This window comes from Coturnix japonica, chromosome 22 (assembly GCF_001577835.2).
Source record: "Coturnix japonica isolate 7356 chromosome 22, Coturnix japonica 2.1, whole genome shotgun sequence".
Classification (NCBI taxonomy): Eukaryota; Metazoa; Chordata; class Aves; order Galliformes; family Phasianidae; genus Coturnix; species Coturnix japonica.
In genome coordinates this window covers 1,102,265-1,116,480 of record NC_029537.1, presented here as the reverse complement: position 1 = coordinate 1,116,480, position 14,216 = coordinate 1,102,265, and the positions used below count along the sequence as shown (strand labels likewise).

General features: G+C 60.8%; 1 protein-coding gene across 2 annotated transcripts in view; it reads left to right on the top strand.

The window, feature by feature from the left end:
• Window positions 1-144: 144 nt before the first annotated feature.
• FER1L5 (fer-1 like family member 5) overlaps window positions 145-14,216 on the top strand; it is a 16,451-nt gene continuing 2,379 nt past the window's right edge. The window contains exons 1-46 of one of the 2 annotated variants that reach the window (XM_015882915.2): window positions 145-840; window positions 1,090-1,145; window positions 1,224-1,315; window positions 1,392-1,689; window positions 1,759-1,887; window positions 1,986-2,048; window positions 2,118-2,168; window positions 2,243-2,273; window positions 2,356-2,471; window positions 2,561-2,681; window positions 3,145-3,227; window positions 3,315-3,383; window positions 3,480-3,523; window positions 3,592-3,659; window positions 3,733-3,818; window positions 3,904-4,017; window positions 4,105-4,285; window positions 4,358-4,482; window positions 4,926-5,017; window positions 5,519-5,708; window positions 5,787-5,942; window positions 6,586-6,699; window positions 6,810-6,973; window positions 7,045-7,159; window positions 7,231-7,333; window positions 7,408-7,562; window positions 7,935-8,105; window positions 8,315-8,414; window positions 8,508-8,585; window positions 8,675-8,856; window positions 8,943-9,101; window positions 9,180-9,278; window positions 9,672-9,833; window positions 9,911-10,094; window positions 10,412-10,437; window positions 10,547-10,588; window positions 10,657-10,770; window positions 11,146-11,265; window positions 11,349-11,504; window positions 11,595-11,686; window positions 12,219-12,389; window positions 12,978-13,126; window positions 13,209-13,348; window positions 13,663-13,751; window positions 13,822-13,894; window positions 14,009-14,150. In XM_015882915.2, the coding sequence (XP_015738401.1) occupies window positions 756-840; window positions 1,090-1,145; window positions 1,224-1,315; window positions 1,392-1,689; window positions 1,759-1,887; window positions 1,986-2,048; window positions 2,118-2,168; window positions 2,243-2,273; window positions 2,356-2,471; window positions 2,561-2,681; window positions 3,145-3,227; window positions 3,315-3,383; window positions 3,480-3,523; window positions 3,592-3,659; window positions 3,733-3,818; window positions 3,904-4,017; window positions 4,105-4,285; window positions 4,358-4,482; window positions 4,926-5,017; window positions 5,519-5,708; window positions 5,787-5,942; window positions 6,586-6,699; window positions 6,810-6,973; window positions 7,045-7,159; window positions 7,231-7,333; window positions 7,408-7,562; window positions 7,935-8,105; window positions 8,315-8,414; window positions 8,508-8,585; window positions 8,675-8,856; window positions 8,943-9,101; window positions 9,180-9,278; window positions 9,672-9,833; window positions 9,911-10,094; window positions 10,412-10,437; window positions 10,547-10,588; window positions 10,657-10,770; window positions 11,146-11,265; window positions 11,349-11,504; window positions 11,595-11,686; window positions 12,219-12,389; window positions 12,978-13,126; window positions 13,209-13,348; window positions 13,663-13,751; window positions 13,822-13,894; window positions 14,009-14,149 (5,349 nt within the window). In that variant the 5' untranslated portion in view covers window positions 145-755 and the 3' untranslated portion in view covers window position 14,150. Of the gene's footprint in view, window positions 841-1,089; window positions 1,146-1,223; window positions 1,316-1,391; window positions 1,690-1,758; window positions 1,888-1,985; window positions 2,049-2,117; window positions 2,169-2,242; window positions 2,274-2,355; window positions 2,472-2,560; window positions 2,682-3,144; window positions 3,228-3,314; window positions 3,384-3,479; window positions 3,524-3,591; window positions 3,660-3,732; window positions 3,819-3,903; window positions 4,018-4,104; window positions 4,286-4,357; window positions 4,483-4,925; window positions 5,018-5,518; window positions 5,709-5,786; window positions 5,943-6,585; window positions 6,700-6,809; window positions 6,974-7,044; window positions 7,160-7,230; window positions 7,334-7,407; window positions 7,563-7,934; window positions 8,106-8,314; window positions 8,415-8,507; window positions 8,586-8,674; window positions 8,857-8,942; window positions 9,102-9,179; window positions 9,279-9,671; window positions 9,834-9,910; window positions 10,095-10,411; window positions 10,438-10,546; window positions 10,589-10,656; window positions 10,771-11,145; window positions 11,266-11,348; window positions 11,505-11,594; window positions 11,687-12,218; window positions 12,390-12,977; window positions 13,127-13,208; window positions 13,349-13,662; window positions 13,752-13,821; window positions 13,918-14,008; window positions 14,151-14,216 lie in introns of both variants that reach the window. The other variant, XM_015882914.2, reaches the window with a different exon arrangement.

The window sequence follows — 14,216 nt, the reverse complement described above, 5'->3', positions numbered from 1 at the left end:
TGTGGAGAGTGGATTAGAGCGGAGCGGAGTGGGATGGGAGGAGACAAGAGGTGGAAGTGGATTATGGTGTGGGCGAGGAGATGCGTGGATGGGGGACACGTGGGGACAAATGGATGTGGGGACATGGGGACATGGGGGTGTATTGACATGAGACAGAAGGGTGTGGGACATGGGGATGTGGGATATGGGCACGTGGGGACATAGTGATGTGGACATGGGGACACACGGAATGGATAGGATTGAAAACAGACCTTAAAGATGGGTCATAAAGATGCCCACAGGGACGTGGGGACAAATGGGTGTGGGGACGTGGGGGTGTATTGACGTGAGACAGAAGGGTGTGGGACATGGGGACATAGGGATATGAGGACATGGGCATGTGGGATATGGGCACGTGGGGACATAGTGATGTGGACATGGGGACTTATGGAATGGATAGGATTGAAAATGGACCTTAAAGATGGGTCATAAAGATGCCCACATGGCCATGGGGCACAGGGACATAAGGAGGGACAGGGGGATGTGGGCACACTTATAGGGTGCAGTGACGAGTGGCACGTGGATATGGGGACACACAGATACGGGGGGTTGGTGATACATCACACAGACATAGGGACACATTATGGGGACAGCTGGACACAGCCACACGGTGACACAGCTCCTGGGTGACATGTGGGCATGTGCCCCCCCCTCAATGCATTCAGGAACGTGGCAGCACCGTGGTGACAACGCCATGGTGACACGGGGACACGGCCATGCTGCGGCTGCTGGTGGGCAGCGCTCACCTCCCGGCAGCCACCGGCGCAGGACCCGGTGTGCACGTTTATGCTCGATTCAGAGGTACTGATGGGGACAAGGGGGACAAGGGGATGCTGAGGTGGCTGTCCTTGCACTGTAGGGTGGCATCAGTCACCTTCATGTCATTGTCATGGGATGGGGTGGCACTGAGTGACCTTATGGGATGGGTCATGGGATGGGTCATGGGATGGGATGGGTCATGGGATGGGATATTAGTGGTTGCATATGGGAATGGCACATGGGGACATTGCCACCCTCACCAACCCTATGTGCTGCCCCCTGTCCCTCCAGGTGTCCCCAGGAGCACCCGAGTGGTGCCAGCAGAACGCAGTCCCACATGGAATGAGGTGAGGTGACCCGGAGGTGGCCGACAGCACCATGGGGGCACATGGCCACCCCACCGACCTCTGTCACCCACCCCACAGACACTGGTGTGGCCTTTGGCTGCGCGTCCCCTGCGCCCCACTGACAGCCTGGCCCTGCGCCTGCAGCTCTGGGGTCAGCCAGACCCACGTAGGTGAGTGTCACCCATGGGTGAGTGCTGCAGGGTGCCATCCCTATGATGCCTGAGCTCACTATCCCCATCCTTGCAGGCTCCTGGGTGCCACCATGGTGTCTCTGCACTGCCTGGCAGAGGACCCTGGGTTGCCACTTGATCTTGGCCAGCTCCCATTGCAGGACTCCCAGGGACATCCCACGGGGGCCACCATCTCTTTGCGCTGCTCCTACGTCCCCCCTGGGCAGGTGGCAGCAGGGAATGCCACATCCCAGCGGTCAGGAGTGGCACCATGGCTGTCACCCCCTCGTCCCACCCCAGCAGTGGGGGCAGCCATTGGAATGGCACCGCGCCGCCACCCCAAACCTGCAGCAGGGAAGAAGGAGGATTTCCAGGTAGGGCACCCAAGGGTGAGGTGACACTCAGTGCGATGTCCCTTGTCACTGCATTCCTGTATCCCACAGGTGAGGGTCAGGGTCCTCGAGGGCCACCAGCTGCAGGGCAGTGCCATCAAACCGGTGGTGGTGGTCCTCATCGGCGAGCAGCGCTTCAGGAGCAGGATCCGTGCTGGGAACAACCCCTACTACAATGAGGTGGCCATGGGGACATGGACAGGGTGGCCCTGGGGACAAGGACATTCTGCTGTTCCCTCATCCATTCCCACTGCACTCATTGCTTTGCCTGTTTTTAGGTGTTTTCTCAGCATTTCCACCTGACGCCCGCACAGCTGGCAGCGGTGCCCATCCATATCCAGGTCAGGGCTGATGGCACCGTGGGGATGGTGACAGCGTGGTGACCACTGACACTGTCCCCAACCCCACAGGTGCTCAACTCCAGGGCCATCCGTGCTGACGCCATCATTGGTGCCTTCAAGGTGAGGATGAGAGTGGGGAAACAAGGTGCAAAAACACACCTTGGCCCTTTTCCTCCACTATCCACTCCCAACAGCTGGACGTCGGCACCATCTACAACGCACCCGGTAAGGAGCCCTGCAGGGTGCTGGGTGCTATTGGGGTCAATGAGCTGCACTGAGGTGACGTGGGTGTCCCCAATGGGAGCAGGGCGCAGGTTGAGTGGGAAGTGGCTGAGCCTGCAGCACCCCCGGCACCCCGATGCTGGATGCTGTGGGTACCTCCGCATCAGTGCGGCCGTGCTGCGTGCCGGGGAGACCGTGCTGGTGAGCACCTTTGAGCATCATCATGTCCATCAATTAATCACATAAAAATGGTATTTATATGTATGGGTGTATATATACCTCTGTTAAAGGAGCAGGAGGATATAGCAGGGAGCCAGGAGGTGGAAGCCAACCTCTTGCAGCCTGCATTGCTTGCCCCGTGCATGGCCACGCTCCAGCTCCATATCTACCATGCCGAGGAGCTGCCCCAGGGTGAGTGCTGGGTGTTAGATGGAAGATACTCAGGGTCCCCTAACCCTAAAACTTGCCCTAACCCTAGTGCAAACCCTAACTCGAAGCCTAGACCTAACCCAACCCCAATATAACCCTAACATAGCCCTAACCCTAGTGCAAACCCTAACTCGAAGCCTAGACCTAACCCAACCCCAATATAACCCTAACATAGCCCTAACCCTAGTGCAAACCCTAACTCAAAGCCTAGACCTAACCCAACCCCAAGATAACCCTAACGTAACTCTAATCCTAGCCTAACCCTGACCCAGCCCTTACACAACCCTAACCCTAGCCAAAACCTAACCTAACCCTAACTCCAACCCTAACCCAAACCTAACCTAACCCTAACTCTAACCCTAACCCAAACCTAACCTAACCCTAACCCTAACCCTAACCCAAACCTAACCTAACCCTAACTTAACCCAAACTCCCCCTGGCACAGAGGAGCCATCACGTTCGTTCCCTGCTGGCAGCAAGAGGAGCTTCGTGGCAGCAGCTGTGCGTGCCAGCTTTGCGGGCAGGACGGTGGGTGATGCTGGGGGCACAGTGGGTGATGGGGGCACAGTGGGTGCTGCTGACACATGGCAGGGGGTGACAGTGCCCCCCACGCAGCTCTGCACTCGAGTGATGCCCCCCAGTGCCAAGCCCACGTGGAACGAAGTGTTCTTCTTCCCTCTGCGGGTGAGGTGCCCCCTGTGTCCCCCCTCCAATAAACCCCCTATTTAAATCCCTGATTTAATCCTCTATTTCCTCCCCCACCCCAATTTTGCCCCCCAGCTGCCCCCGCTCTGTGATGCTATCGAGCTGGCCATCCTTAGCGGGTAACTGGGGCATCCCTCAATTTGGGGGTCCCCCGGTGTTGCCCCCACCCATCACCCCTCGCCCTCAGGTCCAAAGTGCTGGGCACCGCCACACTCCACCTCTCCCACATCTCCTCTGCTGGTGCTGAGCTCGAAGGTGAGAATGTTCCCACCTTGGGGGGGTCCTCAGTTCTCAGCCCCCCCTTCCTGAACCCCATGGTTTGCTCTAGGAGGGGTCCCAGGTTTCTTACCCTGCTTCGGACCCAGCTTCCTCCCCTTCTATGGTCCCAAGAGAGATGCTGCCTCCAAGCCCACTGTGAGTGCAATAGGAGACAGCATGGAGCACCACCTGCATCCAGGGGGGACACAGCCCCCCCAGCACCCTCCCCTCTATGTTATAGGACACCACAGTGGCATACAGGGGCCGGGTGCTGCTGGAGCTCAGCACCCAACCAGGGGACAACGATGGGCGCCAGCAGGACACCATTGCCCCAGAGGACATCACTCGTGCGCAGGTGGGGACACGGTGATGTGTGGTCACTTTTATCCCATGGTAGGGGGTGTTATTTGGGTTTTTTGGGGGGGATTTTCTCCTCTTGCAGCGCCTTCTGCCCCCCCGCCACCGCCTGGGGCTCTGCGCTGTGTTCTACTCGGCCACCATGCTGTCCCCCACATCTGAACCGCTGCGCTTTGAGCTCAGCATTGGCAACCACGGGGACACCGGGGACACCACGGGACACCCCACTGCCTGCGCCACACCACAAGGCCACCCCCTCTTTGATGGTGAGCAAAGCAGGGGGACGCCCCCTGTCCCAGAGGGGACACCATGGGGTGCTCATCCCATTGTGCCTGCAGGGAACCGATACTACTACATGCCTTGGCACAACAACAAGCCGGTGGTGGCTGTCAGCTCCATGTGGGAGGATGCTGGGCAGCGGTGGGACGGGCAGAACCTGCTGCATAATGTGGGAGAGAGGCTGGTGAGAAGGCAGGGGTGGGGGGAGGCCTGGATAAGGGGACATGGGGCACAAGGGATGGGGACATGTGGGTGTGGGGACACGGGGATATGAGGACTAATGGATGTGGGGATATGGGAACATGGTGACATGGGGCATAGGGGTGTGGGGACACATGGATATGGGGACATGGGGCAAATGGATGTGGGGACGTGGGGCAGAAGGGATGGGGATGTGTGGATATGGGATTGCAGGGACATGGGGATGCATGGAAGGTTTTGAGTTGAAAAAGACCTTAAAGATGGGCCATAAAGATGCCCGTGTGGATGTGGGATTTGAGGACATATAGATAAGGGAATATGGTGACCTACAGATGTGAGGATGTAGGGCTGTATGGATGGGGGACACACGGCCATGGGGGTGAGGATGAGTGCTGGGTGGGGGGTGGTCAATGGGGATGTTCACAGGAGAGAAATGTGGCAATGCTGCGGAACGCCAAGCCGGATGCACATGGGGACATTGGGAGGAAGCTGCTGCGTGAGCTGGCACGGGACTGCAGGTCAGCATGGAGGGGGAAGGCTGGGGATGCTCTTGTATCATTGACCCCCATTGCTGGAGGTGGGGTGGGAAAGGGAGCCCAGCACCTTGGAGGATGCAATGGGGCATTTTGGGGGGCATAAAGGAGGCATTGGAGGGAGAAAATGGGTCAACTGGGGGCAAATGGGGGATATTTTGGGGCGCATAAATGCAATGGGGCATTTGGGGGGGCATAAAGGAGGCATTGGAGGGAGAAAATGGGTCAAGTGGGGACAAACATGGGGTATTTTGGGGGTGAAATTGGACTTTTTAGGGGGAAATTGGGCATTTCTGGGGGGTAATGTGGAATTTCGGGTGAAAATTGGGCACAAATAGGAGAAAACGGGAAATTTGGAGTGGGAGGGAATAGTGCATTTGTGGGGCATTTGAGGGAAAAACTGCCGTTTGGGGGGATAAAAATGGGTATTTGGGGTGGGATTAGGGGCAGGCCAGGTGGGTGAGCACCCCCGTGTTCTCTCATTAGGGCTGCCCTGCCCGTGCTGCAGGCCCAGCACCCCAAGACACAGCTGGATATGGAGTTGCATGCTGCCCGCCTGCATCTCCTGCAGCACCTCGCATCGGCCGCCATCACCAGGCCTCTGCGCCGGGCCTGGGCCGCGCTGCTCCCCGAGGCCGAGGCCTGGCTAAGCCGCGTGGCCGCCCTGCAGGCCGAGGTGTGGGGAAGCCCCATTTTAGAGGGGTTTTATGGCTCCTGGATGTGCCCCCTTTCATTTTATCCCTTTCTACCCCAGCCACAGGCCGGTGTTCCCGATGTGTTTCTATGGCTGCGGAGCGGTACCCGCCGTCTGGCCTGTGCCCGCATCCCTGCGCACTGCATGGCCTGCTCACCCCATGGCCCCGCGGCCTGCGGGCGGCTCTGCGGGCGGACACACACCCTGATGCTGGGGGTAGGGCAGTGAGAAGCCCCTCGACCCCCCCATGACTCAGTGTCTCTTCCACATCCCCCCTTTATCCAGTCCATGCCCCCTCCGTGTCCTCTCCAAGTCTTGTCCATATCCCTTCCGCTTTCCCATGTGTCCCACCTATGTCACCTCCCCATCCCTTCTATGTCCCCTCCATGTCCCATCTGGGTCACCTCCATACCCTCCCCGCAGTCCCTTCATGTCCCCTCTGCATCCTCTCCCCCTACGTATCCATTCAACATTCAAACCATGTCACCTCCATGTGCCCTCCCTATATCTTCACATCCTCTCCCAGTCCTCTCCATATCTGTTCCACATCCCCTCTGTCACCTCCATGTCAACTCCATGTCACCTCCACATCCTCTCCATGTCCTTTCCCCCTCTATAAGTGCTCCATGCCCCTCCACATCCCTTCCACAAACACTCTCCATCCCGCCATGTCCCCTCTATGTCCCCTCCACCTTCCCTCAACATCCCTCCTGTCCCCTCCACATCTTCTCATGTCCCCTCTGTGTCCCCTCCATATCTCACATCCCCTTCATCTCCCTCCATACCTCCCCCCATCCCCCCTGTGTCCCTACCCCCCACATTCCCTTTGTGCCCCACTCATGTCCCCTGGTGTCCCCAGACCCCAGGACACCTCCATGCTCAGCTCCGTGTCCGGCTGTGGCTGGGACGTGTATCTGAGAGCCAAGAGCTGCCACGTTACCTGGAGGCCCCCCTGCATGTCTATGCTGAGACAGTGAGTGCTGGGCAAGGGACAACATGGTGACAAGGTGACGCTGTGATGCTATGACATGGTAACATGGTGATGAGGTGACATGGTGACACAGTGGCATCCCATTCCTACAGTATGAGAACCAGATGAAGGTCCTGGGCAAATGGAGCAGACGGGCTCTCCCGGGTCATCCCAGCTTCTCCGATGTGGTCGACAGAGCAGGGCTGCCCCGCGAGCGCATCCGAACCCCCCAGGGCTGGTGCTGGGATGGGACCTGGGATGTGGAGCCACCACAGCGGTGAGACCCCAAGGGACACCCCTCCCTGTGCATGGGGACAGCAAAGGGGTGGCAGCTGCTCGTGTCCTCAGGCTGCTGCCGGACCATGATGCTGGTGTGGATGAGGTGCTGGAGGAGGTCTATGAGAACCAGAGCCGGCAGCATGGCGGGGAATGGGGACCTGCCACCGTGCCCAGCACTGATGTGGTGAGAAGGGGTGATGTGGGGGTACATTGGGGTGGCACAGAAACCCCAGAGCTCAGCTCTGCCCGCTGCAGACCGGCACAGCGGTGCCCCCCAAGGAGGAGGTGGTTTGTCCCCAAGGCTGGCACGTCACTGATGACTGGAGGGTGGAAGTGACGGGGGCTGTGGATGAGGCTGGTGAGTGATGTCCCCATGTGGGTGTGCTGGGTGGGAGGGTGACAAAGGTGACAATGACAACGTGGGTGATGCAGGATGGGAGTATGGGGTGAGTGCGGCTGCTGGCGACCCCTCACCTGCGTGGCACCCCAAAGAGGAGACGTACCACACACAGCGGCGACGGCGATGGCTGCGCACCCGGCGTAGGGACAGCTGTGCCCAGGGACAGGAGAAGGACACTGATGTGGTGGTGGGAATGGGGTGGCACATATGGGGGCGGTAGGAATGGGGTGGCATATATGGGGATGGGGTGGCAAGGAAGAGGGTGGCAGGGGATGGGGTGGTGGGGATGGGGTGGTACTTATGAGGGTGGTGGATATGAGGGTGGTAGGAGGGGGGCAGCAAAAATAGAGTGGTGAGGTTGGGGATGACAAGGATGGGGTGGCAGGGTGACCAGAGTGGGGTGGCAAGGGAGGGGGTGACAGGATGGGGTGGATGGAAAGGGCTGGAATGGCAAGGATGGGGTGGCAGGGACAGCTGTTTGGCCACCAGCCCCCTGCTCTGAGCACCCTTCTCTCCCCACACTTTGCCACTGTCCCCTCTGTGCCACCCATCCCCACAGCACAGCCCTGAAGCTCCGGATAAATTGTGGGAATACGCATCCCTGTGGGGCAGCCGCTTCCATCCGCAGCGCCGAGTGGGTGATGCGTGCCGGCGGCGCTGCTGGCATCGGCGCATGGTGCCAGAAACACCCTCGTCTGTGGCTGCCATCTTCCTCCTGGATGGCACAGCGGTATGGATGGGGATGGACAGAGGGATGGAGGGACAGAGGGATGGATGCAGGGATGGAGGGACAAAGGGATGCAGAGATGGAGGGAAGGACAGATGAATGCAGAGATGGAAGGAACAAAGAGAGGGATGCAGAGGTGTGGGATGGAGGGACACAAGGACAGTGGAGCAGGGGGCCGGGCTGACTACCCTACCCCACATCCCAACTTGTAGGATGTGGAGGCAACACCAGAGAGCAAGCAGACGGCAGCAGTGCCCAAAGGCCGAGGACACCTTCAGCACCCAAAGCCTGTCATCCTCTGCACCTTCCAGCGTGAGCCACGGGGTGCTGGGGGGAGGGTTTTGGGGGCCCAGGGGTCACTAACACTAACTCAGGACCCCCTGACATCCCTCCCTCCTCCTGCAGGACCCAGCTCCTTCCAATTGCGCTGTTACCTCTTCCAAGCGCTGGAGCTGAAGCCCCACGGCACCAAGACCAAAGCAGGTGGGACCCCCACCAGCACCCTGACCCACCAGCACCCCGACCCCACCAGCAGCACCCTTGGGTGCTGACAGTGGATGTTGCTCCCACAGACCCCGTTGCCCACGTCTCCTTCGTGCACCTCAGCCAGAGCACCCGTGTGCTGCCCGGCACTCTGGACCCAGTCTGGGATCAGGCTCTGCTCTTCCATCGGGTGCCGCTCCATGGGGACCCACGTGGGGTGCAGGAGGAGCCCCCAGCTGTGGTGGTGGAGGTGTTTGACCAGGATGGAGAGGTACATCAGGGGTAACCATGCGGGGAGAACACCTATAAGTGGGCACCTATGGGTGGGGGCACCCATGCCCTGCCATTGCCTTGTAGGGTGCTGGGAGCTTCCTTGGGAGAAGTGTGTGCACCCCAAATGTGTGGTTGGATGTGGGGCACTGGAAGCCCCCCCGGCTGCAGAGGTACCCACTGGAGGGACCAGGGGGTCCAGCCGGGGAACTGCTGGCTGCCTTTGAGCTGCTGCATGAGACTGAGGTGAGAGGAGGGTGGTAGGGGGTGGGGGGGGGCTCCCAGAGCTTGTGCTGACCATCCATGTCCCCATCACCCCAATAGGACGGGGCGGTAGCACGGCTCAGCACCCCACCATGGAGACAGGGCACCTTCAGCATCCCCCCGGGCATCCGGCCCGTCCTGAGGCTGATGGCACTGGAGGTGATGCTGGGGATGTGGGTGGCAAGGAGAAGGGGGGTGGGGATAAGCTTTGGGATAGGGATGGGGAGTGGGATGAGGAGAAGATGGGGACATGGACAGGGAGATGGGATGGGACTAAATGGGATGGAAGGGAACAGGATTGGGTGGGATGGGATGGGACAAGGTGGGGACAGGGACATGGACAAAGACAGGACAGCAATGAGGACAGGGACAGAAATGGAGATGGGTTGGGGAGAATGGGATGAAGATGGGAAGGAGACAGGGGCAGGGATGGAGACTGGGAGGCAACAAAGACAGCAATGAAGAAGATGGAAGCGGGGATGGGAGGGACAGGGATGCAATAAAGGATGGAGATGGGTGAGGGACGTTGGTGAATGGATGTGGGCCCTGCAGGTGCTGGCGTGGGGGCTGCGTGGGCTCCGTGGCCGCTCCGTGCTGCCTGTGCGTGCCCCCAGCCTGGAGGTGCAGTGCGGGGGGCAGGTCCTGCGCATCCCCCCCATCACCAACCTCACCACCAACCCCAATTTCCCCATCAACGCCTTCCTGCTGACACTGGTGAGCTCACAGGGATGGGGAGCAGAGCCCACCCGTGGGTGCTGACAGCCCAGGGTGACAGCATGGCTTTGTCCCAGCACCTGCCAATGGAGGAGGAGTACATGCCCCCGATCCGGCTGCGGGTGTTGGACACGCTGAGCTTTGGGTACCGGCCCCACGTGGGCCAGGCGTGTGTGCAGGACCTGGCGAGGTTCCGCCGTGAGCCCAATGCAGGGGAGCAGCTGCACACACCTCGTGTCCCTGTGCCCGGTTCCAACCCTGGTACAACCCTGCTCCATCCCCCCCCGGCCACTGCCCCATCTCTGCCCATCCATGCCCTCTCTCCCTAGGACCCTCCTCCCCATCCCTGACCCTTCCCCATCCCTCTTATATCCCTGCTCCACCTCTACACCTACCATCACCTCATTCCTATTCCTACCTGTGCCCCCATCCCCATCCATCCCTATTCTGTCCCCTATAACCTCCTACCTCCTCCCTGCCCCATCCCTGTCCCATCCCTGTCCCATCCCTGTCCCATCCCTGTCCCCATCCCTGTCCCTCTGTAGGACACTCACTTTGTGTGCCCCCCCCTCCCACAGCTGCTGCCTGGGGTAGGATTGCTCAGGTGAGCCCCCCCTGTGTCCCCCTACACCTGTCTCCAACCCCATCAGCCCTGGATGTGCCGCAGGATCCCCCCACCTCCTGTCCCCAAACGTCCCCTCTGCTCCCAATAGATGCTGCCCAGGGTGACTGCTGAGAAGGGGACAGCAGACAAGGTGGGCACAGGAATTGGGGGCCATCAGGGGACACCAGGGTCGTCCTACCTCACCCTGCTGCCCACCAGGACATGGAGAGGGAAGAGGAGGATGAGGAGGAGGGCGACTGGTGGAGCAAATTCTACATGGCCATGGGGGACACGGCAAAGAGCCACCGGGGAACACGCAGGGACAGCCTGAAGGTGAGGGGGACAGAGTGACATGGGGTGGGAAGGATGAAGGTGGGGATGGAGGCAGGGATGGTTGGTGATAAGGATACGGGGATAAAGATGGGATGGGGACACGGTCAGGGGGGAGAAACAGGAGGGGGATGAGAATTGGGAAGGAAAGTGATGGAGAAGGGGTTGAGATGAGGACAGGGACAGAGATAAGGACTGTGGTGAATAAAGGATGGGGACAGGGATGGGGATGGGGGTTAAGATGAGATGAGGACAAGGACAGGAATGAAGATGAGGTGGGGGTGAGGACAGTGATGGGGAATAGTGATGAAGAAGGGGACTGGAAGAGGAGAAGCACCAAAGCAGGGATGGGGACAATGCTGGGGTCGGTGCCCCCAGGTGTACAGCTGTGAGCTGGAGGCTGTGCCAGAATTCCAGGGGCTGCAGGATTTCTGCCAGACCTTCCCCCTCTACCAGCCGGGGGGGCAACAGGGGGACGACCCCGTGGGTGAGTTCAAGGTGAGCTCCCCGTACCCCCAGGGACCCCAGACCCAACACAGGGGGGCACTTAGTGCGCACGGCCGGGCTGACCCCACTCCCAGGGGCTGTTCTGTCTCTACCCCTTCCCCGAGGACCCCGGGGTGCCCCCCCCACCCCGCCACTTCCAGGAGCTGCCCCCCAGCCACCCCCAGCAGTGCCTGGTGCGTGTCTACATCGTCCGTGCCTTCGACCTGTCCCCTCGGGACCGCAATGGGATGGTAAGGCCGCCCCTGTGTCCCCCCACCCCTGTGTCCCCCCACCCCACGTGTCACCATCTGTCACCCTGATCATCCCCTCCCTGCTGTCAGTGTGACCCCTACGTTCGTGTCTCACTGGGAGCAAAGACGCTGGGCCAGCGTGACCAGTATGTGCCCAACACCGTGGAACCAGTTTTTGGCAGGTAGGGCCACCAGGGGTGGGTTGGTGGCACTGCCATTCCTGGCTGGCGCAGAGCAGAGCTGCCCAGGGGGGCTGCTGGGGGTCCCCATTCCCCATACCCCTAATTTACCAGCAGGTCTCTCTTAGTGTGACCCCAATGGAGGGTCCCTGCACCACCACGTCCCCATCCCTCATGCCAGCAGGTCCCTGTGCCACCAGATGCCCCGTACAGTGCCCCTATAACACCACATCATCATGGCACCAGGTCCCCATTCCTTGTGACAGAAGGTCCCCATGCCACCAGCTCCCCATTCCCCATGACAGTAGATCCTATAACACCAAATCCCCATGCCACCAAGACCCCATCCCTTATATCACCAAGTCCCCACACCACCAGCTCCCCATTCCCCATAGCATTATATCCCATAACACCAAGTCCCCACACCACCAGGATCCCACTCCCCATAACACCAGCTCCCCATCCCCCCCCAGTCCCTCTGCCAGCACATTCCACTCTGGTCATCCTTGGGGCTGACCCCAAACCCCATTACCAGGATGTTTGAGATGATGGGCACCGTCCCACTGGAGAAAGACCTGCGGGTCTCACTGCTGGACCATGACAGGCTGCCACCCGACCAGGAGATCGGCAGCACCACCATCGACCTGGAGAACCGGCTGCTGTCCCGATTCCGGGCCCATTGTGGGCTGCCCCGTCTGTACCGCACGTGGGTGACCCCCGGGATGGGGAGGGGGCTCCGGGATTAGGGGTGGGGATGTGGGGAGGGGATGGGTATGGAGGGATGAGGACAAGGGAGGTGGGGAGGGCACAGGGGTATGGGGACACAGATGTGGGGAGGGCACAGAGGCGTGGGGACCAGGAGATGGGGGGCATAGGGGATATGGGGACAGGGATATGGGGGTAAGATGGGGAGGGCACGGGGACATGGGGACATGGAGTTGAGGAGGGCCATAGGGATAAGGAGGATGGGGAAAAGGAGCTGTGGAGGGCACAGGGGAATGGGGATGAGGTGTATGGGATGGTGATGGGGCTGGGAATAGGAAATGGGGACAGAGTGAGCAGGGGGATGGGGACAAGGAGATGGGATGGGACAGGAGCAGGGATGGGGACTGGTCGGGTCCAAGGGGATGGGAAGAGGGAACTGGGAGCAAGGAGGTGGGGCAGGTTTGGATTAGAAGCACATAGAGATGGGCACGGGGAGCTGAGCATGACACAAAGGGGAAGATGAGGGGATCGGGTGGGCACAAAGGGCTGAGCATCACCCACAGAGCCCAACCCCACACTGTGCCCACAGGGCTGGACCCGGGCGCTGGAGGGACCAGCTGAGCCCCAGCCGGGCACTGGAGCACCTGGCTCACACCCGGGGGCTGCAGGCACCTGAATTCAATGCAGAGGGCACGGCCGTCACCTTTGGGGGCTCCACCTTCAGGCTGAGCCATTTCGGTGGGTCCGGGGGGTGATGGGGGGATGTGGGGGGTGGGGGGTGATGGGGTCCCTATGGTGGTGTGAGGGTTTGGCATTGCAGAGAGTGGCCCCCCCACACATCGTCACCCCGGGGCGCCCCGGGAGCGCCTGGCTCTGCATGTGATGCGTGCGTGGAAGCTCGTCCCCGAGCACCTGGAGACCAGGACGCTGTATAACAGCGCCCAGCCCGGGCTGGAGCAGGTGGGGAGGGGGTGATGGGGACAGCGGGGGGCGGTGGGGAAAGAGGATGAGGATAGGGGCACCTGGAGGGATGATGGGCACTGTGGGGTGATGGGGACACCAGGGGGCGGTGGGGACCTCGGGTATAGAGGGAAGGCGGGGGGGTGAGAGGGAGGGATGCTGGTTTGGGGACAATTGGGACACACCATAAAGCGATGCCTGGGGTGATGGGGACAGGGGGTGGCAGGGTTGGGGGTCCTAATGTGATGGGCACCCCATGACGAGGTGGGATGCTGGGGGTGGATGATAGGGCAGCACATCCACCCCACGCACAGGGCAAGCTGCAGATGTGGGTGGACATCTTCCCCTCCAACCTCGGCCCCCCCGGCCCCCCCGTGGACATCAGCCCCCGCAAACCACAGAGGTGAGCGCTCCGTATGGGATAGGGGCGGCCCCCGGGGTGGGGGGTGACGCCTTTATCCCCCCCCCCCCAGCTACGAGCTGCGCTGCGTGGTGTGGAACACCCGTGACGTGGAGCCGGGGGACATCAGCGCAACGGGACAGAGGGTGAGCGACATCTACGTTACCGGGTGAGCGCAGGGACAACGCTGCGTCCCAAAGGCTGGGGGACAAGGGGGGGGGCGAGGGGACAGCCGTGCCCCCCACCCCTGTTATATACAGCTGGATGGACGGGCTGGAGGAGCAGAAGCAAAGGACCGACGTGCATCACCGGGCGCTGCGGGGCGACGGCAGCTTCCATTGGCGTTTCGTCTTCCCCTTCCAGTACCTGGCGGCCGAGCAGCGCTGCGTGCTGCCCCATAAGGTGCTGTGCCCCATAGGGTGCTGTGCCCCATAAGGTGCTGTGCCCCATAGGGTGCTGTGCCCCATA